Source organism: Marmota flaviventris, chromosome 12, assembly GCF_047511675.1.
Source record: "Marmota flaviventris isolate mMarFla1 chromosome 12, mMarFla1.hap1, whole genome shotgun sequence".
NCBI lineage: Eukaryota > Metazoa > Chordata > Mammalia > Rodentia > Sciuridae > Marmota > Marmota flaviventris.
Window position 1 is genome coordinate 74,484,239 of NC_092509.1, and position 27,963 is coordinate 74,512,201.

A 27,963-nucleotide genomic window follows, 5' to 3' on the forward strand; every position below is an offset into this window, starting at 1 on the left:
AACGCTTCGAGGCCTAGGAGTGGCAACTAATCCCCATAGAAGTGCAATGGTATTAGATTGGAAGGATCCTGAAGGATGTGAAGGAACTATACAGCCCTATGTATTGGATCATCTTCCTATAAATTTATGGGGACGAGATGTCCTAGATCAATTAGGTTTGACATTAACAAATAACATCAATCCTAATGCGCCCACTACTAGGGCTAGACAAGGCTTTAGGAAAGAAGAAAGATTAAGAGAACAAGAACAAGGTATGACAGCACCAATTCAAATAGATCAAAAAACAAATAGACATGGATTGGGTTTTCAGAAAGGGCCACTGAGACAATCAAAATTACTTGGAAATCAGAAAGACCAGTGTGGGTTCCTCAGTGGCCCCTGACTAAAGAAAAGATACAAATAGCCCATGACCTGGTCAAACAACAATTAGCGGAGGGACATATACAACCTTCCGTATCTCCCCATAATACTCCCATTTTTGTCATTAAAAAGAAATCTGGTAAATGGAGATTATTACAAGATTTAAGAGCCATTAATAATGAGATGGTTATTATGGGACCTGCTCAATCAGGGATTCCCCAATTGTCTGCTTTACCAAAAACCTGGTATGTTTTAGCTATAGATATTAAAGATTGTTTTTTTTCAATTCCAATTCATCCCGAGGATAGTCCACATTTTGCATTTACTATCCCTGCACTAAATCATGAAGGTCCTGATCAGAGATATGAATGGAAAGTACTCCCTCAAGGGATGGCTAATAGTCCAACTATGTGTCAAATTTATGTTAACAAAGCAATCCAGCCACTTAGAAATCAAAATCCTGAACTACAAATATTTCACTATATGGATGATGTGTTATTGGCATATAAAGATAAAAACACATTGCTAGAATGTTATGCCACACTTACAAATTTATTAAAAAATTATAATCTAGAGATAGCAATAGATAAAGTACAATTAAATCTTCCAATTAATTATTTAGGGGTTTTATTATCCTCAACCATGGTCCGTCCACCCAAAATTCAAATACGAGTAGATCAACTCAAATCACTTAACAACTTTCAAAAGTTATTAGGAGACATAAATTGGATAAGGCCTTATCTAGGCATACCAACAGGAGAGTTGGGACCTTTATTTGATATTCTAAAAGGTCCATCAGATCCAAATTCACCCCGCATGTTGACGCCTGAAGCAAGAAAGGCATTAAAAATCATTGAAACATATATGGAAAATATGCATTTGGATAGAATTGATATAAGTTTGCCTTTATTATTTATTGTACTGCCAACAAAAAATATTCCTACAGGAGTATTCTGGCAAGAAGGTCCATTATTGTGGATACATTTATCTTATTCTCCTAACACTATTCTTACTAGATATCCTGAGGCTGTAGGACAGTTAATACTCAAAGGAATAAAGGCAGCCAAGGGAGTGTTTGGAATTTCTCCCAATAAAATTATTACTCCATATACTATGGATCAAATTGATGAGTTAGCTAATGAGTTAAATACTTGGGCAATAATCATGTGTAAATCTAATGTTTCATTTGATAATCACTTACCGTCTAATCCTTTGTTGTCTTTTTGGTCTAAACATCCTGTAGTTTTTCCGAAGATGACAAAAAAAAAACCCTATCATAAATGCTCCAAATATATTCACTGATGGGTCAAATAATGGTACAGCAGCAGTAGTTACCCCTGATCAAACTTTTACATTTTTAGTACCCAAACAATCAGCTCAAAAGGTAGAGCTTAATGCAGTATTACAAGCTTTTATGATGTTTAAAGATTCTGTATTTAATTTATTTTCTGGTAGTCAGTATGTAGTTAATGCTATAGTATCCCTTGAAGATGCTGGTAGGATTTCCCCTTCTTCTACTGTTTTCGCTTTGTTTTTTACTATACAAAGTCTAATCTGGGACAGAAAAGATCCATTCTTTATAGGACATATCAGGGCACATACAGGATTGCCTGGAGCCCTTAGTTTGGGCAATGAGTTAGCAGATAAATCTACACATGACATACATATTTTCTCCACAATAGAAGAAGCTATAAATTTTCATAAAAGGTTCCATGTCAATGCTAATACTTTACAAAAGCGTTTTAAAATAACTAAAGAACAAGCCCGACATATAATAAAACAATGTCAAAATTGTGTGACATTTTTACCACAAGTTAATCTTGGAGTCAATCCTAGAGGACTGATACCTAACCATATTTGGCAGATGGACGTCACACACTTGCCAGAATTTGGAAAATTAAAATATTTACATGTTACAGTTGATACTTCTTCCGGATTTCTGATGGGCTCCCTTCATGCCGGAGAAAAAACTAAAGATGTTATAGCTCATTGCTTACAAAATTTTGCCACTGTGGGCGTTCCAAAACAGTTAAAAACCGATAATGGTCCTGGTTATACGTCCACCTCTTTAAAACAATTTTGCTCATCATTTGGCATTACTCACATAACAGGAATTCCATACAATCCACAAGGACAAGTCATAGTTGAAAGAGCTCATCAAACTATTAAAATGTACTTATTAAAACAAAAGGAGGAAACTGGAAAGGGGTATATATCCCCCAAAGATAAACTTAAAATAACCCTTTTTACTCTAAACTTTTTAAATTTGGATTCATCAGGGCTTAGTGCTGCGGAAAGACATTTGTATCCAAAAAATGTACATAAGACTAAGGTACTTTGGAAAGATATTCTAACAGGACAATGGAAAGGTCCTGACCCAGTGATAGTCTGGAGTCGGGGCTCTGTTTGTGTTTTTCCACAGGAAGAACAGCAGCCGATTTGGATTCCAGAGAGACTAACTAAAACAATTTCTACAGACCGAAAGGAAGATGATTCGACTCAAATCCATAACAGCTGATATCCAGATCTCCAGCTTGGCTATTCTTACATCTGCGACAGTGATTAACCAGGATGTTTTTTTCAATATCTATTTTATTATTGCTTTTTCCCACATCATAAAGTTCTATTTTATTTTTGAGCTCATACAGACCTAGGTTAATGTTTTTTCTGATCAGTTTTATTTTTTGACTGTGGAGTTTTTGAACATTGCAATGGAGATTTCACCTAGGTAAAGCTACAAGGCCTTTACTATTGTCTTATGTGTTATATGTTACGTGTGCACACTTCTGTTTTGTGTTGTATGTCTGTATGTGAGTATGTCCATATATCACATATGAGGAGCGCTCATGCACATGGATCCAAAAAAAATTTTTTTTTATTATTCACGTGATTTTAATAGTTTAATTTAATTTGGGTAAACAGCTGTTGAGGATTGTTTTAATATTTGAACAAATAGAAGGTTAACAGATCTGTTTGTTTACTTTCACCTTTCCTTTTCATTATATTTAATAATTCTGTTCAGGATAATGTAAATTGTTCTAAATATTGTTTTCTTAGTACCTGTTGAAATGTTACATATTTTTTTTTTAGCATCATTGTCAAAATTCCTATTTTCATCCCAGTGCCGGTGAAGACAAAGATAAAACCAAACTACAACTTCTTCGAGAGTTATCACAACAAACCGTGTAAACTGATACATCAATGATTTATAACTCAACAAGTAATGCTCAATCAATGAGTTGATTTATTTTGGGAGGATATGGACATATTGATAGATTCCTCTGCTTTGAACTGCTTACAGAACTTGCCTGGACTATGTGTCACTTGTATGCTTTGTGATCTATTTGTTGATGCAGCAAATTATGGTAGTGCTAGCGTATCTTTGCTGATGTGTCACCAGTGATGCAATTTTTCCTAGGAGCCATTAATTGACTTGGTGTCATGACATTTCTGTATCCTCCTCCCTTCTACTAGTGATGGTCTAATTTGGGGGGCCAACAGAGGTGAGGTAAAGAACCTCACCCCCCCCACCGGCACCAAGGCCAAATTTGGGGGCCAACAGAGGTGAGGCAAAGAACCTCACCCCCGCACTGGTACATAGGCCTATCCACAAGTATGGCTATATGCTGGACCAGTAGTCAGTGACGGGTATGATCCAATTGCAGTGGTATCAACCTAAGACAGGAGGCTGACGCCTAAAAGTCAGTTTTCCGATGACGGGTAAGAACCATATGTTGAATTGGACAAACCTAACAGGCACGGTCCCTAGCCAGATTGCTTGTTACTTAAACAGAAGGGGGGAGATGCTAAGAGCCAAGTATATGATGCATGGCATTTTTGGTCGAAAGGTGATGCCAGCTAGCCATTGAGATGATATGATTATGTTAAGATTTGCATTCATATGGATATTGGACTCCTGCTGTTCACCTAGGCCAGCTACGGGACTCCTGGAGAGTTCCCATTGGTTGGGGAAGTACAGTAAGAGGGAGTTCCGGGGGAGGAGCTCTCTCTGCGGTTCCGAGAGGAGGCCGCGTGGGTGGAAAAAATCTTCCTGGGCGGTACCGGACATTGGCGGCAGTTTCAAAAAATAAACTTTGTTCCTACTTGAGTGGCTCGTGATTTTGTGCCCAGCCAGACTGCGGCAGAGTATGATTCCGTAAAGTGGTGGTGAGTAGACAAGGTCTTGAATGAATCCTGAATGTCAGATGTCACCATTATTGGCTGGGACAAGGACAAATGTGCATTGACATTTAATCCGTGCTCTGGAGGCCTGAGTGGAACTGTGGAGTTCAAGGTCATGTGGGTGTGAACCCAACTACATATTTCTTATATCTACACAGTAAATAAAAACATTAAGTTGTGTAATTGTATTGTTTGGGACCCTCATTTATTATTATTGTAAATGACCACCAAGACAAAGTAGTTTTGATATATGAATATTTGTTTTCACGAATATTGGTGTCAAAGACATAGTAGGATTGCTAAGCTGAAGTGATCCACACTGAATTGAAAGGCAGCAAGTAAGCCAGGCACCTTTTTCAATCTCTTTTGGGAAAGATGTGCACATGTGGAGTCCAGGGACATATGGGTATCAACCCAAGTGCATCTTTTTTACAGTCCATACAGTAAAAATAAATGTATTAATTTTATGTAAAGGTTTGTTTACGATCTTCATTTCATGGAGTACTAAATGACCACAAAGACAAAATGGATTTTGACATGAAACTTTTTAATTGAAAATAAAATGTACTTTACATCCAGAAAAGCAAAATTATAAGCTACAAGATGATGAATAATTCTGTAATCTCAAAGCAGTAAACTATCCCTTCTAGATGTTTATTACCATGAATATTGTTGCCAAAGTGACAAAAGAGTTGCTAAACTGAAAGGATCTGTGTGGCATTGAAGGCAGCGATCCGGGTAGACATATTCTTCTCCCTCCTCTGGGAAACATTATGGTGATGTTTCTATACTAGTTTGTCTTTCCTTGTTTAGTTGTAGTTCTAGTAATTCAATCTCAAGGGATAGCTTAGATACTTCCAGGGCCATTTTCACATCTGCCGGGTTTGGGAGACACTGCAGGAGTTTTTTTCCTGTGTATACTTGATTGCACCCTTCCTGGAATTCCTGAAAGAGAGAGAGGTAGTGGGTGTGGTGGAGCCTCTTCTCTCCAAATCATGGAGGAGGTGCACCCTGAAGATGGAGTGCTCCAGATAAGGACCAAGACCAGCTTCAGATTTGTGGTTGACCAGAGAAAACCAGAAATCTGAAGCCCCCCAAAGTTTTCCTCAGATCAGTGTCTGTTCTGAGATAGCTGCTCAGAAGACTTCCATGAGGGTTAGGGTACCCTGTTGACCACTCAGCAATAGAAGAGTATATTATATGATGTATAATATAGAAGAATATATTATATGATGTAGAAATAGAAGAGTATATTATATGATGTAGAAAAGTAAGCATCAGTACGAGACCAAACTAGATTTTCCACTTTTGCTGGTAGACTGGATATGCTTAAGGGGTAGTCTTCTGTGGTCAGTAAAAGCCCATTTTAGTGTTAGCAGCTAATCATAGCAGGGGATGCTGAGCAGCATCAGCCTGAGGGTCACAGCCAGCAAAACTGGATTCTTTTCTGCTATTACCAAGTGGCACAGTTGCAGTTCTTTGTGGCAGGCTATGCCTCCAGAGTCTCAGCAGACTACATCAGCTAACTACAGGTTTCTTTCCAGGTTCTTGTCTCACAAATTTGAAGACTGAAATCCACAGACAACAGAGGAAGGCAAGAGGGAAAGGAGTAGGATTTGTTTAAGAAGAAAAGAGAGAGCAGGACAAGAGAGGCCTCCATACCAGGCTGCCATTTAAATGTACTGGGTTAGGGATTTATATAGCTACTGGGGAGGAGCATCGATCAATACCTATACTAATCAGGTCTTGGAAAAGTACCAACACTACTGGTTTGCTCCAAGATCTTCTAATTGGCTGTGCCCTTTCAGCCCTTAAGTTTGAACTTTCGGGGCTGGGGATGTGGCTCAAGTGGTAGCGCGCTCGCCTGGCATGCTTGCGGCCCGGGTTCGATCCTCAGCACCACATACAAACAAAGATGTTGTGTCTGCCGAAAAAACTAAAAAATAAATATTAAAATAAAAAAAAAAAGAATTGTCATTTAAAAAAAAAAAAAAGTTTGAACTTTCCTGTAACCTCCATTTGGGTTCACCCCTACTTCTGTGCATCAGGCCTTCAGGGGCTGTGTAGTAATTTCTGTAGGGCTAAGTCTAGGACCAAGCTCCATGACCAACTTAAAAGTAGAAAAACTCAGACAGATAGAAAAAAAAAAAACACTTAATTGGGGCCCATTAATTATTCTACTTTTTTCAGTACTATGCCACCCTGGCCTTCTTGCAGTGCATTTGGGGAGATTAAGTCAAAGAGGCTAGTTTCCCCCACAGAATTCTGTGGAAAGGCTAGAAGAGGCAGCAGGAGATAGCAGTTCTCTCATGGGCTCTGTTTATGTTGCTCTCAAGGAAGAACAGGAAAACTTACCACCTCTAAGCGTGCTTTAAGGAAAAAAGAGAGAGTTTGGTTGAAAGACTGAGAAATGAATCCTGAAAATCAGATGTCACCATCATTGTCTGGGAGAGAGCTTGGTGGGGACCACCATTTTTACAGTTTGATGGCACAGAATTTCCTTGAATTATGCCACTTACCCACTCACACTTGGGCACTGCTGGGTGCCAGGCTGTGTCCTCTGAGCAAGTGATCATTTGGCTACCCACCACTCTAAAGCCAGAGTCACAGTGGACAGTGATACTTTCCATTTCAAGATACTGATACTTATTCACAGACAGAGTCCCATTTTTAATCTCTGGTTTCCGACAGATAGCTATAATGGAAACATATTTTTAGGCAATCTGTAAATCTAAGAAAAAGCATAGCAATAGTCTAAGACAATAAGAATGAATTACGTTTAGGAGCTGCTAATTGTTCTATATTTCATTTTGATAACAAAAATATTGGGCCAGGCGCAGTAGTATACGCCTGTAATCCCAGTGGCTCAGGAGGCTGAGGCAGGAGGATTTTGAGTTCAAAGCCAACCTCAGCAAAAGTGAGGTGCTGAGCAACTCAGTGAGACCCTGTCTCTAAACAAAATAAAAAATAGGACTGGGGATGTGGCTCAGTGGTCAAGTGCCTCTGAGTTCAAACCCTGGTAACAAAAAGAAAAAAAAAAAAAAATATATATATATATATATATATATATTGGTTAACAGCTTTATTGAGCATGGTCTAAGTACTTTATGTGGCTATCTCACCTCTCACAATAACCCTCTAAAGTGAGTACTGTTATCTGGGAGAAAGTTTAGATACTGAGAGGGTAAGGAACTTGTCCATGGTCATCACATTTTAAATAACATGACAGGATATTTTTTTAAAGGGGATGTGACTCCAGATTCTCAGCTAGCAGAGTAACTCTCACCCACAGACAAGATTGCTGCAAGATGCTAGGCATGGAGTTTTTCTTCTTTTATCCTGTGCCTCCTGTGTGCTATGGAGACAATGGTGCAAAATACATTCTAAATTATTATAAATATAGTGTTATTATTGTTGTATACATGTAAAAATCAGACCCAATCTTGATTTCTCCTGTTCCAGATGGGTTGGCATGAGGAATCCCCTCCATACACACCATTTAATTATAGCAGGCAGCACTCTGCACATGACTCTGATGGAAATATCTGTCCATCCATTCAATTTGAAATTACCCTAGGAGAGCCTACATTTGTGCTAAAACAAGTTTCCTTGAAGATTTTATAGAGCCTGCAGGTAATACTCCTTAAAATGTGATGCTCCTAGGACAGTTGTGAAAATGTTTACAAGAAACCAGGAATAGGGGCTACCTCAAGAAGGCTGAATTTTGTGACTGGGAGAAAGAAGTAGAGGGCAGGAATTTTTTGTCCATTTTTTTATGCTTTTTGTATGGTGTACCACCTGCATATATTAATTATTTAAAATAAATGAAGTCAGATCAAGTGTTTTAGTGCTGCCTCTGAAGGGAACATCTTTGCTCTTGATCTTCTCCTAACAGTTCCACCAGCATGTGTCATGGGTCGAGGAGGGAGCTGAATTACCTTTGCACTCAGGAGGTTCAGGTGACCACTGAGAATAGGAGCAGGAGAGTTTTGCTTCTCCAACCAGTTGGTATCCTACATCACATTCATACACAATCTCAGTTTTATATAAATGAAAAGATGGTTTATGATGTCCGTGGGCAATGGTAGGTGGGAAATTGCAATTTTGATGGTGAGACACTAAAGTAAGAGAGAATAAGTGTGTGAGAGAGTACATCCCGGGATATGTATGGTTTGTAGAAGGATTCACTCTGTCCTTCCCTCTTCTCTGACACACTTCCTTTGAGGAACATGCCTTCCCCATACCAGCACAAGAGAATAATCTTTATCACCAGAGAATAAAATTTGTAGCTGTGATGAATCTGTACAATAAACTCTCAAACATAAACCTAATCTTCTACTAGCTTTAAACCCCCTACATAGCTCCTAACAACTTCCCTAGAATTTACAACCCCTGGTCCAGATGGCTCTGTAATGTCATTTCTTCACAAACCTATTGATCTGTTTCTAAAAATTGTAAAATTCCCTGCATCGGCTATTCTTCCAGGTCTTCACTTTTGTGAAGGCAAAAATAAAATAAAAAATGTTTTTCTTCTGGTCTCATGTCAGTTTGGCTCCTAGATCCCATTTAAGAACTAAAAGGGTAGAGATGTATAGTGGGGTCTATACATAGGATTCTCTACATCCAACTAGAAGACCCATTCATGGCAATTAAAAGAGAAAAGGGGTGTGGCATTAGTACCGTGGTCATGGAATCACTACTCCAAACACATAGTATATCACCCAGAACCTGCTGGCTTGTTAGAACATTGGGATGGCCTGAAAGGCAACACTGAACAGGGATAGGCACCATCTTCCAGAATTCACTTTGAACCAAAGATCCATCTTTATATAGCGCCAGGTCCCCAGTTAAATAAATGCATGGGGTCCAGAAGCCAAGGGAGGGATGGCATCAGTGGCCCAGCTTACTATTGCTCTAAATGACCCACTTGCTTGAACATGTCTAACAGGGGAGAAAGTAATTTTCTCATTGATTTATAAGCTTTAACTAATGTCTGGCGTCTTTGGGGCTTCTTTAACCCTCTTGCTCAGGAGGAAAGAAAAAGAATCACAATCCTGACTGAGGTCATGGTTCCTAAGCATCAATAGTTAAGGCTATCAAACACAATGAGGGAAGGGAGGAATGTGTTTAGCACAGTGAGTGCCCCTTGATCAGGGAGAAGAAGGCATCTCACAGGGGGTGACAGAGTGACAGGAGAGCTTAGCCAGAGGATGGCTGTTGAGGCAGAAGAAAAAAGGAAGTTCAGGAAGGTTTAGGCAAGTCTTATTTTACAGATTAAGATATATACATCAGAAATGAAGAACAGGGAATGTAAACAAAGAAACAAAAAAACAGTCATTGAGAAGTTCAATTTATCTATTAGATGTGATCTATTTTTACTGAATCAAAAAAGAAAAGGAAATTGAGAAGGCCAAGAGCATTGGAAGAAAACAGGAGGGTCAGAGAGAAAGGGAAACCTGGATCCACTTCATGAAATGTGGGGTATATGATTCTTTTACCTAATTTTAAACCTTCTCATAATAATCTCCATCATATTGATATAAAGGCACTCCCTAAATAACATGACTCTTTACGTTCTTACCGTGGTCACATGATGGTGTTCGGGGACTCCATGTGCCATCTGATCCACATGTAGCTGAAAATTGTCGCCCATAACACGTGTATGAAATTAGGTCTTTGTAGCTATAAGAACACTTGTTGGTAGGGTGGTATCTTTTAGGGTGAATGATTTTACCATTCGTCAGCTCTGGTACTGGGCAACATACTTATAAAAAATAAAAAGTGAAGATAACAGTTAATAAAAGCACCGTGAAGAAGCTCCTATGGCTAACAACCTCATTTCTACCTTTGAAGGATATTAGTACTGAAGAGATGCTGGGGAAACAATAGAGACTCAAAATGTTCCAAGTATGTGTTCCCTGTCCCTGATTGCTAAAGAATTCTAATCCAGTCATTTTCCTCCAACAAAACATTCTCATTAGGAGCCTCCAAAGGAGAAGTTGTAACAAACCTGTGTGAAAAATATAAATTTTCAAAATTATTCAAGAACAACGACAAATAACATCCACTTACTGACTTCCCTGGGGTTACGTCATAATTCAGTTCTCCGCTTAACACTTCTCCAGACTCAAAGAAGAAAGTTCTCAACAGTTTATATCCACCAGACAGTTCATACATAGATATAAATTGATATTATTGCTTATGGCAACAAAAAAAGAAGTTTTTCTTTTCTGATGTAAAATTTTAAAAAAAAATAGCTATTCAGATTCTTTCCTTTTGGAAATAATAATAACTGATACAGAGTTATAATTTTTCATTAATTAGTAGAAATAAGGACTTTAAATGGAACTGGAGCCAGGCACAGGTGCACACCTGTAATTCTAGCACCTCTAAAATGGCCTAATGCTATTAGACGGGTAGAAGGAGACATTTTCTCCATTTTTTTTTGTCAATTTCACTGAGATGCATAAAATAGCATCTACCTAACCTATCTGTGGGCCCCTCCCTGGTTCCCACAAGTAGAGGCGGCACCTCTCCTACCAATGAAACTGGACAAAGTCTCCTTTGTATCCTCCTGAGGTAAGAATATTGGGCAAGGAATCAGGATCTGTCTTCTAGAGGCAGGTGAGGAGATCCAACTCTGTCTGCCTGCTGTCTTTTAAAATTAAAAGCGACTTCTCATTTCCCATTAACTGTTTTTCTGCATCTTGCATTTCCTCATACTGAGAGTAAAAACTGGAGGGAATCTTACTCTGGGGATGCCAAGGAAGCTAAGAAGGGAGATGCCCCCTATCCTGGCCTGATTCACTGATGTGTTCTTTGTCTCATCACCTAAGTAAATCTGCATATGAATCTGCCTTTTGTCCAACTTTGCTGCCTTTTCCCCTTTAAAATTTTTTTTATTTGTTCTAATTAGTCATACATGATAGCAAAATGCATTTCAATTCATTGTACACAAATGAGCACAGCTTTTCATTTCTCTGGTAGTATATGATGTAGGGTTGTTGCACCATATGTGCAGTCATCCATGTACCTAGGGTAATGATATCCATCTCATTCCACCATCTTTCCTACCCTCATATCCCCTCCCCTCTCCTCCCTCCCTTTTGCCCAATCAAATTTCTTCCATTCTTCTCATAGCCCCTCACATCCCATTATGGATCAGCATCCACTTATCAGGGAGAGCATTTGGCCTTTGTTTTTTGGCGGGGAGGGGGATTGGTTTACTTCGTTTAACATGATATTCTCCACCTCCATCCATTTACCTCCAAATGCCATAATTTTATTCTCTTTTAATGCTGAGTAATATTCCATTGTGTATACATACCACAGTTTCTTTACCTATTCATCTGTTGAAGGGCATCTAGGTTGGTTCTGCAGTTTAGCTATTGTGAATTGAGCTGCTATGAACATTGATGTGGCTGTGTCCACTTTCCTGGCCCTTAAGTTTTCCAAAGAGGGAAATTTGAAACAAAGGTATCTTCTGTTTTCATTCAAAGCCAGCTTTGAATAAAACCGCTTTTCCTGCCAATGTGACTCCAAATTTTGGGGAGGCATGAATGGAGGAGCAGTTCTACAGAATAACAGAATGGACACTGAAAGTATTGAGCGTGCCCATCGGCCTCCATTGTAGTGTCAGGCAATCTCTTAATGTGCAGACATGTTTTATTCTGTTCTGATGTTTTGTCTCATATCAGGCAATATCATCACAAACCATCTTTGTGTGTGTGTTTTACTGGGGACAGGTTGCTTCCAAACCCTCTCAGACTGCACAGTGCTACTAACTAAGCACAGATTAAGAAGCCACAGGGAAAATATGATATGAAGTACATTTGGAATTAAACTCAACACTACACAACAAGCCAACATCCCAGGTCACATCGTCAAGGGAAAGTTGCTCACTAATAAGATTCTCATATAAAAGTGGAAAAGATATTCATCCCAACAGATGCATAAATCTCAACCCAGAAATACAAGAAATACGAAAACACAAGGCAATATTACTATTCCAAAAGTTCCCTAGTAACTGAATCCAAAGATTGAAGTGGATGAAATGTCACATAATTTGGAAGACTGATTGATAAAATGATCAGTGATTTTAAAATACAAATTAATAGCAGAATGAATTAAGGAAGACAATGCAAGATATGAAAGAATAATTCAATAAAGAGACAGATTCTGAAAAAGAACCAAATAGAAATATTGGAAATGAAAAGCTCAAAAATCTCAACTGAGGAGCTAGGAATGTGGCTTAGTAGTAAAATGCTTGCCTGGCATGCATGAAGCCCTGGGTTCAAATCCCCAAGCGCGCACACACACACACAAACTGTCAACTGAAAGTCTTACAATAGACTAGATGAAGTAGAAAAAAGACTATCAGGGTTTAAAGACAAAGTAAATACACTGGCAAATTCAGATAAAAGTAAAGAGAAAATAAGAAACAGTGAATAGAACATATAAGGTCCTGGGACAAAAATTAAGACACCAAATATTCAAATCACAAGTTTAAAGGGAGAGAGTAAAATTATAGGCTAATTGCATAGAAGACATAGTAGGTGAATTAACAGCATAAAATTTCTCAAATATAGGCAATATTGTTGACATCCAACTACTGGAAGCATTTAGAACCTCATATAGAAAAGACATTCATCCCAACAGATGCATAATGATAGGAACTAGTACACATTTTTCAATAATAACCCTGAACATAATTGGTCTGAATTCTCCAATTAAAAGACACAGACTAAACAAATGGATTTAAAAACAAGACCCAACTGTTTAATTTCTTAAAGAAACTCAACTAACTACCAAAAACATACAGACTGAAAGTGAGAGGAGGCAGAATGGTATTTCAATCAAATAGAATCCAAAAGCAAACAGAAATAGCTACACTCATAGCTGAAAAAAAATAGACATCAAACCAAAATACGTCAGAAGAGACAAAGGAGTTCATTACATGTTGATAAAGATTATAATTCATCAAGAAGATACAATGGTTTTAAATATGTATGCATCAAATGTTAGAACATCTAATTTTCTGAAACAAATTACTGAGCAATAAACAAACAAACTAGAGTCATTCCCTCATTCAGACAACACCAGGAACTTGTCATTAAGGGACTTACCACTAGACATTTTTTGAGCCTGAGCCCTGAGTCCTAGCCTCTTCCCTTTCCTGACATTGCTGATTCAAATGATATGGACAGATAATCCAAGTATCTACCAAGTTAGGTGTTTATTACATTTTATCTTCAAACATTTGAAATGGCATGTAGACTAAAGTCCTTTAGAAAGAACAATTCAATGTATTTTTAGTATATTCAGAGAATTGTGCACCATCATTACTATCTAATATCAGGATATTTTTACCAAAAAAACCCCATCTTAATTAGCAGCCACTCTCAAGTCCCGCCTTTCACCAGGTTCTGTCAAACATGACTCTACTTTTCCTCTCAATGGATTTCCCTATTCCGAACATTTCAAATAAATGGTTCATACAATGTGGTGTGTGTGTGTGTGTGTGTGTGTGTGTGTCTTATTTTACTTTGAATAAAGTTTTTAGTGTTCATCTATGTTGTGGCATGTGTCAGCCCTTCATTTTTATTGTCAAATAATATTCCATTGTATGAATGTGCCACTATTTATTCAGTTGAGGAACACTTGGGTTGATTTGCTATGTTGAATAATGTTGTTCTGAACCTTCTTATAAAATTTTTTTGTTATGTATGAACATCTGTTTTCATTTCTCTTGGGTAGATACCCAAGAAAGTAATTTCTGGATCACATGGCAACTATATACTTAAAATTTTGGAGGAATTGTCAAAACTGTTTTCTAAAATGGCTGCACCAATTTGCACTCACACCAGTAGTATATGAGAGTTCTAATTCTTCCACAAATGTTAGTGAGAATGCCTATTTGTTTCCTGTAGCCATTCTAATGGATGTGAAGTGATACTGTTGTTGCTAGAGAGAGGACCATTCTTACAAAAATAATAGAGAAAATTCTTTAGACTGAAAGCAAATGACACCAGACAGTAATCTAAATCCATGCAGGAAAACAATGAGCACCCAAAAAGTTCAACAAAAATTGTGTTGATAATTATAAAGAACATATGAATCATCTCTTGGTGTCCAAGGAGATTGGTTCTAAGACTCCCCATGGGTACCAAAATCTGCAGATGCTCAAATCCCTAATATAAAATATTGTCCTATTTACATAAAACCTATTAATTTCTTCACGTGTACTTTAAATAATTTTATCTCTTTCCTAGTTATATACCTAGTACAATGTAAATACTGTTATATTGTATTGTTTAGGGAATACTAATAAGGAAAAAGGTCTGTACATGTTCAGTGCAGACAATGTTTTCTTCCAAATACTTTCAAGCCACAGTTTGTTGAATCCCTAGCTATGGAACCTGTAGATACAAAGGGTCAACTGTAATTGCATATTTCATTTCCTTTATTCTTTTAACTGATTTAAATGGCACTTGCATAAAATAATATATAAATAAGTGCATTATTAAGTCTATAACATATAGAAATGTAGTATATTATACAATAACCCAAGGGTGGTAGGTGTGAACAAAGCTGCATTGGAGAATAAAAACAATACCAAGTGGTAACTTAAAGCCATAGGAAGAAAAGAAGAAATCCAAAATGGCAAAGAAGATTAATGTAATAAATTCTATAAATATATACTTGTGTTCCTTTATTTTTCTCCACTATCATCAAAAATATGAAGCGCAAAAAATTTTAATCAATAATTATAACAGTGTACTATAGGAATTCTAACAAATATAGGCATGAAATATTTTGCTAGATTCTTGGCTGATGATTTTCTCTTTCTACATTTTGAATATATATCTCACTGTCATTTAGCCTTCACTATTCCTGATGAGAAGTCAGATGTAAATCTTATTGGGGTCATTGTACATGACGTGTTTGTTTCTTCTATTTTGCTATTTTCAATATTTTCTCTTTATCTTTGACTTCAACATTTTGACTATGATGTGTGGATGCTGGAGCCTATGTAAGATAAACCTTTCCCAGCATAGGACTTTGGAAAATGCACAATGTTGAAGAGCTGCTAAATCTAGTCCACTCCAAATACCCCTTCTACCTCCAGGATGCTGGAAGAGATGGGAATTGCCATTGTCAGCCCACCAAAGCAGTTCTCCAAAGTGGTGATTTAGGGAGCTGAGAGCCGTTCTCAGTTCTAATGTAATGGCCTACCACTGTTTGTATCAAGTCTGTTTGTACAGAATTGCTGAATAAATGATTCTCAATTGGTTGTAAATCCTTTGAACAATCTCTAAGAGACCTTGAGTGGTTTTCTTTGCTAATTTTTACTAGCTTAATAAATACCACTCTGAGGAGTAGTCCAACTCCTAACACCACTGTTTCAGCAGTCCCCAGAGTAAGGCTTTTGACGTTTCAGTAAAACAAAACTAACAGCACAACGCATTAACGACTTTCTTACCAGTTTTATGATCTTTGGGCAAGTCATTTAATCTGTTTCCTTCTGTAAAATGAGGATAAGAGTGCCCATAACTGTTGGGAGGATTCATTAAACATAACTCTTATTATGCACTAAGACTACTACTTACTCTTATCACTATTTTTAAAATATATGTTTAATTAGTGTATTATAAGTACACACAATAGTGGGATTTGTGAATATATATTTCTATAGATGCACATATATAACAATATAATTTAGTCAATTTCATTCCCCTGTACCTCTCATCCTCCTTTCTCCTGGTCCTTTTCCTCTGTGCTACTGGTCTCCCTCCTATTTCAGGATATCACTATTTATAATGATCCACATGAATTTAGAATTTCACAGAATCAGAATCAGCTCATTCATACAACACCTTTTTTTTTGCAAGTTAGAAAAGGTATCTTTCCTCAGGATACTTTATTGCTTATCTTTCAAAGTAATGATCATAATATAATGACTTTGCTAAAATAAGACAAGTTTTCTACCAACTTAAAGAAAAGTGTTGAAATATATATAACCAATCCATCATGTTTACAATGTGAATGCTTCCCCTTCAGACTAGAATAGTCATGACCTGCACAAATATCTATGGCAGCCTTCTCTGGTGATGTAGGCATTGCAGAGTATACTATAATCATTCTTCTTTCCAACAAGAAAAAAAATGAAGAAAATTATTAATCTAAATTTAAATTTTTTTCTGGGATTCAAAATGAGTCTAGATATACAAGTATGCTCACAATGACATTTCTGGGTACCTTTAGATGCCAAACACTGAAATTCCTTCATGGTCCATACTTACTGGGCTCACAGATGGGAGGAGAAGTATTCCATTTTTTATTAGCTTCACAATGGATTGAACTGCTGCCTTTAAGGTTAAAACCTTTCTGGCAACCAAACACTATAGAGTCTTTGTAAGAATAGGTCGGTCCAAATCCAGAGATGATGATTCCATGTGGAACAACTGGTGCAGGACAGTTGATATCTAAAAAAAAATCATGAGAAAAAAAATCAAGCAGATTTTAAAAGATAAACGGCAATAAGAATGTTACTGCTACCACTAATCCAGTTAGTAACACAAATACCTAATATAAGTATGTCATATAGATACAAAGGAAATATTTTTAAATGAGTGTGTGTGTGTGTGTGCACATGCATGTAATTTCAGCTTTTCAAAGTCTCAGTAAAATGAGGTCCCATCATACTAGTCCTTCTAAGAGATGATCGTGAATAAGTCCTTCAATTTACTAATAAAGATTAGTTATAGGTAACTCAGAAGACCTATATCTGTGAGGCCTAATTTTCTCAGATAATTTGGGTTGTAGGTCAGTGTAATGATCTGTAGGTCAGTGTAATAATCACCATAGTAATGATCTGGCGATGGTCATGAAGAGGTGGCCAGAGCTCCATGCCCCAACAAGCATAGTAAAAATCATCCCCCCCATCCCTCACCCTATCTCCAGTCAGTTATCAAACCCTATCAATACAGACACATTTACTCCTCTATAATCCCTCAACTTCTCTCCAGGGCTGCAGCCACTGCTATAGTTGAAGCCACATTGACTGGATGGTTAAGCAGTCTTAGTTCAAAACACCACAGACTGAGTAATTCCTAAACAATAAAAATTCCTCATATCTGGAGACTAGGAAGTCCAAGACCTGGGCACTGATAGCCTTAGTGTCTGATAAGGGTTTTCGGTGTATTTCCAAAATGGTGACTTTTGTGCTGCATCCTCTCATGAAGAAAAGGATGAGGGTTGAGTCCTCCTATGACAAAAGATCTAAAAGGACCAGGGAGCTTCCTTTCCTCTCTTTTAAAAGGGCACTAATCAGTTCCCCAAAGGCCCCATCTCTTAGTACCACTGGGGCTTAAATTCCAATATGAAGTTGGATGAACACATGCAAACCATAATAAGGGCCTGTTGGTCAACTTATGTCTCACTTCAAGTTATTGTCCATCCTTCAGGTAACAGTTATCTTTCTAAAATATAGAATACTTACTCTCCTTGTTCAAACCTTTTATCTCCCCTTCACCTTCATTCTAAATTCTTTTTTATTTTTATGATGAAGAGTATATTGAAAGAGGTGGGGAAAAGGAGCTTCCAGAAGATGGATTCAACATGTCTGAAAATATTTCAGTTATGTAAAGGGAAAACTTCAAGAGCAAGAATATATTATAAATAAGAGACTTTCAACTAGGTGGACAGATGAGTAAATCTTGTATCATTTGTACCCATGGGAGAGGTCTTCTTGAAAAATGCTTGTTTATAGAATATTCTCTAAAATAGAGTTGGCAACCTCCAGTGATTCTCCTTTTACCAAAATAATATCATAAGAGCCCATGTATTTTCTAAAAGTTCATCTACTCTATCATTTAGATAACCAGCCTTCAGAATGTGTTCAACATTGACTACCCCATCTGCCATTTTTAAATCTCCTTCAGAGTCTCCCAGCAGAATTATGTTGCTGTTGTCTTTGAGTTGACTGAAATAGTCAAGGCACCATCATTTTGTCAAATACATGAATTAGTTCTTCTTTAAATCCTTTGATGACACATTTTCATCAAAATCCATAAAGTTGGTCACTACTTTGACATTCTTTAGAGCAAGACACAAGCTCCTTTATAATGTGACCCCTGCTGACTTTTTCAGCCTCAGCTCCTGCCTTCTATGTATCTTAGGGTCCTGACTCAGACATTTGAACTCTGTACTATCCTGCTGTCTCATCCCCCAGGATTGATTGCATCTCATACTGAGTAAGAATAATAAGTGATACTGTATAAGCACTGAATGGTTATGGAAGATTTCTTTGGTCAGCAAACTAACAATACCATATGATATCTCCCAGCTTGATTATCATTTGCTTTGTCTTGTTATACCGTCTGTATTTAGTAGGGTTTTTGTTGTTGTTGTTGTTCTATAGGCACATATTGTTGACATTGTAGGTGCTAACCAATATTTCTTGTTATATTTCCTGAAAAGACAAAAAGACTTCATGCCCTACTCTTCTGAGGCCAGGTAGTATTTGCACAACACCAGTTCTAAGGCCAAGATGGAAAGTGATATGTGGTCACTTTGAGGCCAAAGCTCTAATAACCAGGATACAACTATATTCTTTCTTCCTCGGCTTAAGCGATTGTGAAAGCACATTTTGATAGGGGGTGCCATTGGATAAAAGCAACCAGAACTGCTGAGCTGGTTACTAAGCTAATGTATGGGCTATAGCGATCCTGAGGAGCCTCCTGGACATGCAATGGATTCCGAATGAATGAAGAGAAACTTTTACTTTACCAAACCAATGAGATACTGGTGTTGTTTGCTGCTATATCCTAGTAGAGCATGCAGCAAGTATCTATTGATCACATAAAGGACTGCCTCAGTGCAATCATTAGTTTCCTTGAATCATTTCATTTCCCCAATAAATTCAGCTTCCTTTTTCTTTAGGAAAAAAAAAGAAAAAAGAAAACAAACAATTTAAGGCTAAATTCATGATTGTGACTTACTTTCACAAGTAGGAGGACTTGGGCTCCAGACGCCTACTGTTTTATTCTCTACTGTGCAGGAAATGGAAGCATTCCCTATGAGTGAGAAGTTGGGGTCACAGGTGTAGGTGACAGAGGAGCCATATGTAAAGAGGTCTTCATCACTACCACTGTGCTTCCCATTGCTGATGTCTGGAGGGGGTTCACACTTGACAACTGGGATAAGGGAGTGAAGAGAAAGGAATATTCAGCAGGGCATCAGGACAAAGCTAAAATTCCTGCCAATTCAAACATCCCAAGAGGCAGTAAAAATGCATTATTATTCCATAACATGATTTAAGCTTATAGTCAAGTCAGAAATATCTTTACTTACTTAAACATACAGGGAAAGGGTTACTCCAGGCAACTCTCTTATCTTGGATGTCACAATAACTAGTGGTTGGACCCTTTAAGACAAATCTAGATAAGAAAAGATTGAAGATTTTAATGGAATTCTTCCTATATGAAATTAAATTAGATAAAGGGATTTGAACAGAGAGAATCTGTTACTTAATATTAAAATAAATAAATAAAGTTTTCTTGGATATTCCCAGAGAATACTCCACTTGGTAAAATTTCATCACTGTGATGAGATGTGTGTGTTTGTTCATTTGTCCTTTGATTCTTTAGTATTGAGTATTTAGTATCTACTAGGTGTCAGGTCTGCAGTTCATCCAGAGCTCAAGTAGAACAACAAAAATAATCATCGGAGTGAGTTCTATGGTTTTCTTTGAGAGTAAAACTCATGATCTCTGGTTTGCAGGATGCCTCTGACTTCAGATGTGTGGCTTTCTTTTCACACACCATCAACTCACTGCACACTACCCCCATTTTTATGGCTCTTGACAAGTCCTAATCTTTCTTCAATTTGACTTTCCTCTATGTCTTATGATAACAGGGGGGAAAGGCATTTTTAGTGTGATTTTACATTGTAACATCATCAAGAAATAAACCTCCAATGTGATGGACCCTTGAGGTCAATTCTTTAGCAGCCTAAGAGCCCCTGGAATGGACTGAATAATAACTTAAAATAAAATGTATCTTTTAATAGAAACAAAATATAGCTAGAATTTAGCAATTACTTTAGAATTGCTTTTAAGTGTAGTTTTTCTAATCAAGCGAAAATAACTGTTTCTGGTTATTTTGATAGGAACCGCTCAGTATTTCAATAGCACCTTAGTTCTCAAGGTGCTATTGAAATACAATACAACTAAATACACTAAATACAACTTTTTCTCTTGGGAGCCATATACAATAGGGGAAGCAGAAAGCAGGATAGAAATGAAACACTAACCAAAGTGAAATAACCACAGAAAGAAGATTAGAGAAAAATAATAAATAGAGGTGACAAGCAAAGAAGAATCATTGCATGCTTTATTGGAGAGTAAAATAGTTATTTTAAAATGCATTTCAAGTAAATAATATTAAAATAACTCTCTGATCTACATAGTAAAATTTCAAATCACATAGCAGCAAAAAAAAATTTGAACCAATGGTCTTTATCAAAACAGCTAAGAACAAAATTATTAGATTTCAAAGTTTAAGAATACCTTTGTATAGTAAAATTGCAAGGTATGTAGAAGAGAAAGAAACTGAGGTCAGCATCTGAGTTTTCTACAGCAATATTTGCCACTAAAAAATATTGCTGCAATACCTACAGGATATCCAAGAAATGAAACTATTTTAGTGCTAGGGATTAAACCTAGAGACACTCCCACTGAGCTAAGTCCCCAGCTCTGTAGTGTTGTTGTCCCCCCCGCCCCCCGTGGGGTGTGTGTGTGTGTGTGTGTGTGTGTGTGTGTGTGTGTGTTTGGTTGAGTTTCTGTTTGCTTGCTTGTTTTGGTTTGGTTTTTGAGAGAGGGGCTCACCAAGTTACAGAGACTTGGCCTTGAACTTTCCATCTTCCCACCTCAACCTCCCTAATTGCTGGGATTACAGATTGCAAGCCACTGTGCCTGGTTGGAAAGTACTTATATCCAGCCACACTATCTCTGCAGTGTCCATTCTTCTGATACACTAAAACCTACAATAGCTCAAGGAATAATTTACACTTTTTGGTGGGAGGTGGTGGGGCACAGGTTATTTTGTTTCAGTTTTTAGGAAACCACTACAGGACCAACTCTAGACAATCAAGAGACAACAGGGGCAACTTTAGCCAAAAACGGAAACAAATCAAAACAAAATGGTAGTGAACATTGGATCAAAGACAAAATCCAAGATGGGGCTAAGAGTTATTGAGTGAAATATAAATGTTATATGCTGAGACAGCAGTGGAATGCTAAAACTATCAAAAATAAGAGATGAGGAAGAGAGTAGAAGAAAAACACATTTCCTCATGGCCTCGTTTCCAAGAGTTAGGAGTGAAATCAACCTGTAGACATATAATTATATTTGACTCTAATGTTAAATACAAAATAAATAATAAGATATAGGAATAACAAATTTACTGGTAAAGACAGAAGGGGTAGGAAGGGAGGAGAGAATGCAAATTTATTGTTGCTTTCAAGTAATAAATTTAAACTGCCTCAAGATAAACTGGAATAATGATACATAAATATAAATTTATAAAGATAGCCACTAGATCCAAATTTCAAACCTTCCTAAATATCATATCTATATCTTTCCATATTTTAAATAACAAATAAATGTACATATGCCTACATACATATATCACCATACATGAAATAGTATGACAAAACCAAATTTATAGGCATCACTCATATCAATAAATGTAATTGGGCTTTAGTATCTTACTGAAAGATAAAATAGGTTTTAGTTGGAACTAAATTCAACTCTATGTTGCATACAGGAGACAAACCTATAATATATTTCAAACATATTAAGGAAGGGCAAAGTAAATGCAAACCAAAAAAAGAGATAATGATTTTTAACATCCCATGGAACAGACATCAGAACTAAAATGATTAAATCATACAAAGACAGGTACTTTATAATTTTGAAGATCTTTTTCCTCATGTAGAGCAACATGAGCCAGCAGTTCAGGAAGCTGAGGAAAGAGGATCTTGAGTTCAAAACCAGTCTCAGCAAAAGCAAGGTGCTAAGCAACTCAGTGAGATCCTGTCTCTAAATAAAATATAAAATTAGTCTGGGGATGTGGCTCAGTGGTTGAATGCCCATAAGTCCAATCCCTGCCCCCCACCCCGCAAAAAAAACCTCTATGTACCAAAATATATGGTATCCATTTTAATAAACAAAAAAAAAACATGGGCTATAAGCAAAACAGTCAAGCTATGCTATCAATTATCATTAATTTATTTATACTATTATTTTATAATATAGTTATAAAAGTTATTATTTTACTTTAATTCCTATATTTCTGTTTAAAGTATATAAAGAGCCTAGTGTAGAGTGGTGTATGCCTATAATCCAAGCTACTCAGTAGGCTGAGACAGAGGATTGTGAGTTTAAGAACACCCTGGGCTATATAAGGAGATCATTTCTCCAAAAAAAAAAAAAAAGAAAGAAAAGAAAAGAAAAAAGCAAATCAATAATAAAGATAATAAGGCATATAAAAAGAAGGCCTAACAAAAGATTCAAAAAAGCCATTATCAAAAAAGTAGATCTGAGATGGGCGTTGTGGCACATGCCCGTAATGCTAGTGACTTTGGAGGCTGAGGTACAAGTTCAAGAATAGCCTCAGCAAATTAGCAAAAACCCTAAGCAACTTAGCAAGAGCCTGTCTCAAAATAAAAGGACTGGTGATATATCTCAGTGGTTAAGCACCCTGGGTTCAATCCCTGCTACCAAACAAAAAAAGTAGATCTGAAATATGTATATTTCAGATATATGAATATATATAATAAAAATATGCCTTCATTTGAAGTGCCTATGGACTATTGATGAAAACCAACCATATATTCATGATGTACCCTAAAACCTCAGTAAATTCTGAAATAGAAATAGGCAAAATTCTCTATGGGGGTAGAAGTACCATGGTAGACAGCAAGAGTTCCAATAAAAGAGTTGTCAGGATTCAGTAAATAAAAAGATAGGATAGCTAGACAGGTGGCACAAGCCTGTAATCCTAGCTACTTGGTAGGCTGAGGCAGGAAGATCACAAGTTCAAGGCCAACTTGGGCAACTTAATAGGACACTATCTCAAAATCAAAAATAAAAGGAAAAAGGACTAGGGATGTAGCTCAGTGGGAGAGTACCCCTGGGTTCAATTCCCAGTTACAAAGAAAAGAAAGATAGGATGTTTACTTTTCAAGTTAAACTTGAGTGCCATGTAAACAGCAGTTTTTTTAGTGTGTGATCCAAATATTGCATGGAGCATACTTATAATAAAATCATTTGTCTGAAATTTAACTGGGCATCCTGGGTTTTACCTGGCAATTCCAAACTAAAAGTTTTCACCTGTCAATTCTGGCTCCTCATGCAAGTGAATAAATAGGAAAGGAGGAGGTTATGATGGTTGGGGTTATTCATCCTGACCACTGAGAGGAAACTGGATTGCTTCTGCACAATGGTGTTGTGTAACTACATTTGTACAAATTTATATACGCATAAGTAAATGCATCAGAGCATTGTTCAGAATAGCAAAATACTAGAAACACCCATGGATCCATCAAAGGGGTTAACTCTTGACACATCTACACAATAAAATTCTGTACTGTTGTAAGCAAAAATTAATGCAGAAACTCTCTATATATAAACATGAAATTTTTCCAATATATACTGATCAGTGCAATAGCGAAGTAAGATGCAAAACTACATTCGTGGTTGAAAAGAGGGAAAAGAAGAATATATGCTAATTTCTTAGCTTGCAGTAGAATAAGGAAACACTAGAAAGATGCAGGAGAAACCAATAAAAGGAAATCCTTGCTTGAAGAAAGGAAGAAATGGAGTATATGGAGATAGAATAAGAGATTTCTTACTGCATACCTTTTCATGTCATTTTAAAATTTGGAATATATGAACACATTAGCTATTTTAATTAGCTATTCTAATTTAAAAATTAGACAGTGTAATATTACTCAGCATTAAAAGAAAAGAAAATCATGGCATTTGCAGGTAAATGAATGGAGTTAGAGAATATTATGCTAAGTGAAGTAAACCAATCCCAAATGCAGAATGTTTTCTCTGGTATGAGGATACTGATCCATAATAGCAATGGGGGAGGGGGAGCATAGGAGGAATGCAGGAACTTTAGATAGGGCAAAGGGGAGGAAGGGCAAGCGAGGGGGCAGGAGAGCAGGAAAGAAGTGAAATGAGATGAACACCATTACCCCAAGTACATGTATGAAGACATGAGTAGTATCATTCTACTTTGTGTATAACCAGAGACATGAAAAATTGTGCTCTATAAGTGTACTATTAATTGAAATGCATTCTGCTATCATATATAACAAATTAGAATAAATAGATAAAATTTAAAAGAAAAGAAAAAAATAGTAATTTGAAGTATTGTTTTCAGACTACTCTTACTCACCCCTCTGAACAGCTGAATTCTATGTGTGATCCAAAAGCGAGATCTGTCTTAATTTCCACACGCCCATTAGGTAAATCTCCTGGATTACTGCATCGTTTTTCTGAGAGAAAATTTAAAATGATAATTAGTGACTCTAAGATCTCGCATTAGAAAACAAAATTGAATGATCAAATTCTACCTCTACATCCAGAAAAATCCAAATGTTAAGATTCATACTTATTTCTGAACCCAACTTACTTTAATTTGGAGGAACAATGCCATGAAATTTTATCTCATTTTTTTATGGTACATTTTACCAAGAACCATGTGTCCTTGTGTAACAAAGGCTTAGATACTTCACTTTTGCCTGAAAATATCCTAGAGGGGGCTAAAAGCAGAATTACAGAGTTGGCATCTCTGTTTCCATTTTGCATCTTTCTCCTTTGATCTGAGTCAACTTGGATTCCAAAAGCAACAAACAGGTCTGATGGATAAACATCTCATGATGCCTCAGAGCTATGGCTCCACTGACGAATCCTGAGAAAATGATGGTCCAGAGCACACATGGTCAATATCACCTGGTTAGCTGTGAAAAACCTCCAGCTCTTCAGACACCCAACCTTTGCCCTTATTTCCTTTCTATAAAACCTCAAAGTCATTGTCAGCCCCTTGAGAACAGGGCTGAGGACATGAGTGCCCCATCTCTTCCCAGTATGGCTACACTCCTGAAAGTTCCTCGCCTGTCTTTCACCTTTACTTTCTGGAGAGAGTGGCCTGACCTGATTTATTGGTTCCCTGGAGTCAGGTTTCTGGCCTTGGACTCTAGTAACCCTTGGTTACAAAAGGAAACCAAAAGACAAGGTATTAATTCATATGCCCTTTCTTTTGGAAAACATCACAGAGGCATCACCCACTGACAGGGAATCATCTCCATAGACCCAGCAGATATGTTGGGTGAGAATACTTTGGCAACTGCATTACCACTTTCTAGCCACTTAATTTTTTATAACTTTTCAAAACAGTTTTGAACTTTTCAACATATCAAAGCAAGGTTGGTGGTTCATTTCTTAAAAGAAGGGCTTGTTGAATCACTTCCTATAAATTGGAATTCTTTTTCAATGTAAACAGCCAACTCCTAAGGTTTCTGCTTTATTATGTTCTGTTTTTCAAACGTGGTTACATGAATCCCATTGAAACCAATAGTTGACAAATTGGATGTTTTCTAAGCCAGAAGTTTTGATCCTGAGACAATTTTGCAAAGCTGGAAAAAAGTAAAACAAGAAGAATAAACATTGATACTTACTGACACAGAAGACATCATAGTTCCATCTGCCAGTATATGCACAGGAAACTTGGGAACTTGAACTTGTCTTACTGTAGCCAGGGCGGCAGGCATAACTCAGACTATAACCAGTTCTGAATTCTGTCTGGTTCGGTGCACTTATTGGAGAAGCAAAGCTTAGATTGGGTGGGGGACCACATTTGCCTGAACATCAAAATGACAAGAAGCACCAAATATTATATCTTGAGACACATCATCTCAGGGTTCTAGTAGTATGATTGTAGAGCAAAGACAATCGAGAAATATCGGGCGCTGGGGATGTGGCTCAAGCGGTAGCACGCTTGCCTGGCATGCGTGCGGCCCGGGTTCGATCCTCAGCACCACATAAAAATAAAATAAAGATGTTGTGTCCACCGAAAACTGAAAAATAAATATTAAAAAGTTTTCTCTCTCTCTCTCTCTCTCTCTCTCTCTCTCTCTCTCTCTCTCTCTCTCTCTCCCTCTCCCTCTCTTCCTCTCTCTTAAAAAAAAAAAAAAGAGAAATATTGGAACTCCCACGAGGCTCTCTGTTCAATGAATCCAGTGAGTGATCAGTACTATGCTTGCTGATAACGATAATAATTAAAGGCATAAATTTGTCCTTTCTCTACAATATATCAGATAATTTATCTAAAAAGGACGACAGCCATGAATTTTACAAGCCTATTGGATTCTTCATCTGAACTGACTCAATGTACCTATGCTAAGCCAGAAATCCCCACAAGTCAGCCTCAACAGAAATGTATTATTTCATTAAAAATAACATGACATAAGGTCAGCAACCTCATGAAAAGAAAACTGGGTGGCTGGAAGATGTGTATGAATAACACATTTTAAAATAAATATTCTCTGTGTCTTTTGGATTTTGAATGATGTGGAGGAGGAGGCTTAGTGTCCTTGAAACATAAAAATCTTAATCCTACTTAATGAGAGAAGTGTTAGGGAGTTATGTTGGTCAAATTACATTGTGTGCATGTACAAATATGAAACAACAATTCCCATGATGATGTACAACTATAATGCACCAATGAAAAATGTGGAAAGAGAATAAAACAGGACTGATTTACCTTTTTAGAGACACAATAGAAGTATAATCTTCAGTTTTCCTTTCTGAATAAAACCACAGACAGTGGAATTGTTCAGCTGGACTGACAGACAATATAAATTTGTTTCAAGTCATGGTGGGAGACTGATTGTTTTGGAAACTCCTAGAAAAGAAATTCTAGGAGAAAATATCTAGAAAATTGTCTCTTTCATGTATAAAGCAAATTCCTCTGAATTCCAGTTGGACAAATAAATTCTGTGGCTGAAACTGAATTGCTGCTGGAAGTTTAGTCAGTTCTCTTTCAGTCTACTTGAACATGTGGATGATCTCGATTTTCTTGTTGCCCATCTGAACCTGTCTCCCACTACTCACCATGAACAGTAACCAACAGAGCAGCGACCAAGGTCATTTGGAACAGAATTGGATCAGAGACTCTCCACAGATTACAGAAGGCCCAGGTTGCCATTTCCCCCTTTCTATGATGGGTTCCACTTGGTGGTCTTGGGGGGCACATGACCTGCCACTTCTCTGGCATTTTTTTTCTGCTGAAAGAATTCAATTTAATAAGTACTCATTAAATTCCTACTTGTCATAAAGCAGTAGA

General features: G+C 37.1%; 1 protein-coding gene across 1 annotated transcript; it reads right to left on the minus strand.

Annotated features, from left to right (window-relative positions):
• Positions 1 to 5,252: 5,252 nt before the first annotated feature.
• On the minus strand, positions 5,253 to 27,873 carry LOC114092252 (C4b-binding protein alpha chain-like). The gene is made up of 10 exons (XM_027934845.2): positions 27,732 to 27,873; positions 26,297 to 26,479; positions 25,015 to 25,114; positions 19,897 to 19,982; positions 19,545 to 19,739; positions 16,845 to 17,027; positions 10,124 to 10,306; positions 8,481 to 8,660; positions 7,062 to 7,237; positions 5,253 to 5,487 (listed from the first exon to the last, which is right to left on the minus strand). The coding sequence occupies exons 1-10, from the start codon at positions 27,871 to 27,873 to the stop codon at positions 5,314 to 5,316; spliced, it is 1,602 nt and encodes a 533-aa protein (XP_027790646.1). The 3' UTR covers positions 5,253 to 5,313.
• Positions 27,874 to 27,963: the final 90 nt, after the last annotated feature.

Bases quoted from the DNA above. Each gene is read 5' to 3' on its own strand.
- LOC114092252 (XM_027934845.2), bottom strand. From the start codon at position 27,873: ATGTGCCCCCCAAGACCACCAAGTGGAACCCATCATAGAAAGGGGGAA. The intron at 8,661-10,123 runs GTAAGAACGTAA...CTCTTACTTTAG, and splicing joins AACACCATCATGTGACCACG to TGTCTCACCATCAAAATTGC. The intron at 7,238-8,480 runs GTAATTCAGCTC...TTTCCATTATAG, and splicing joins TGAACCTCCTGAGTGCAAAG to CTATCTGTCGGAAACCAGAG.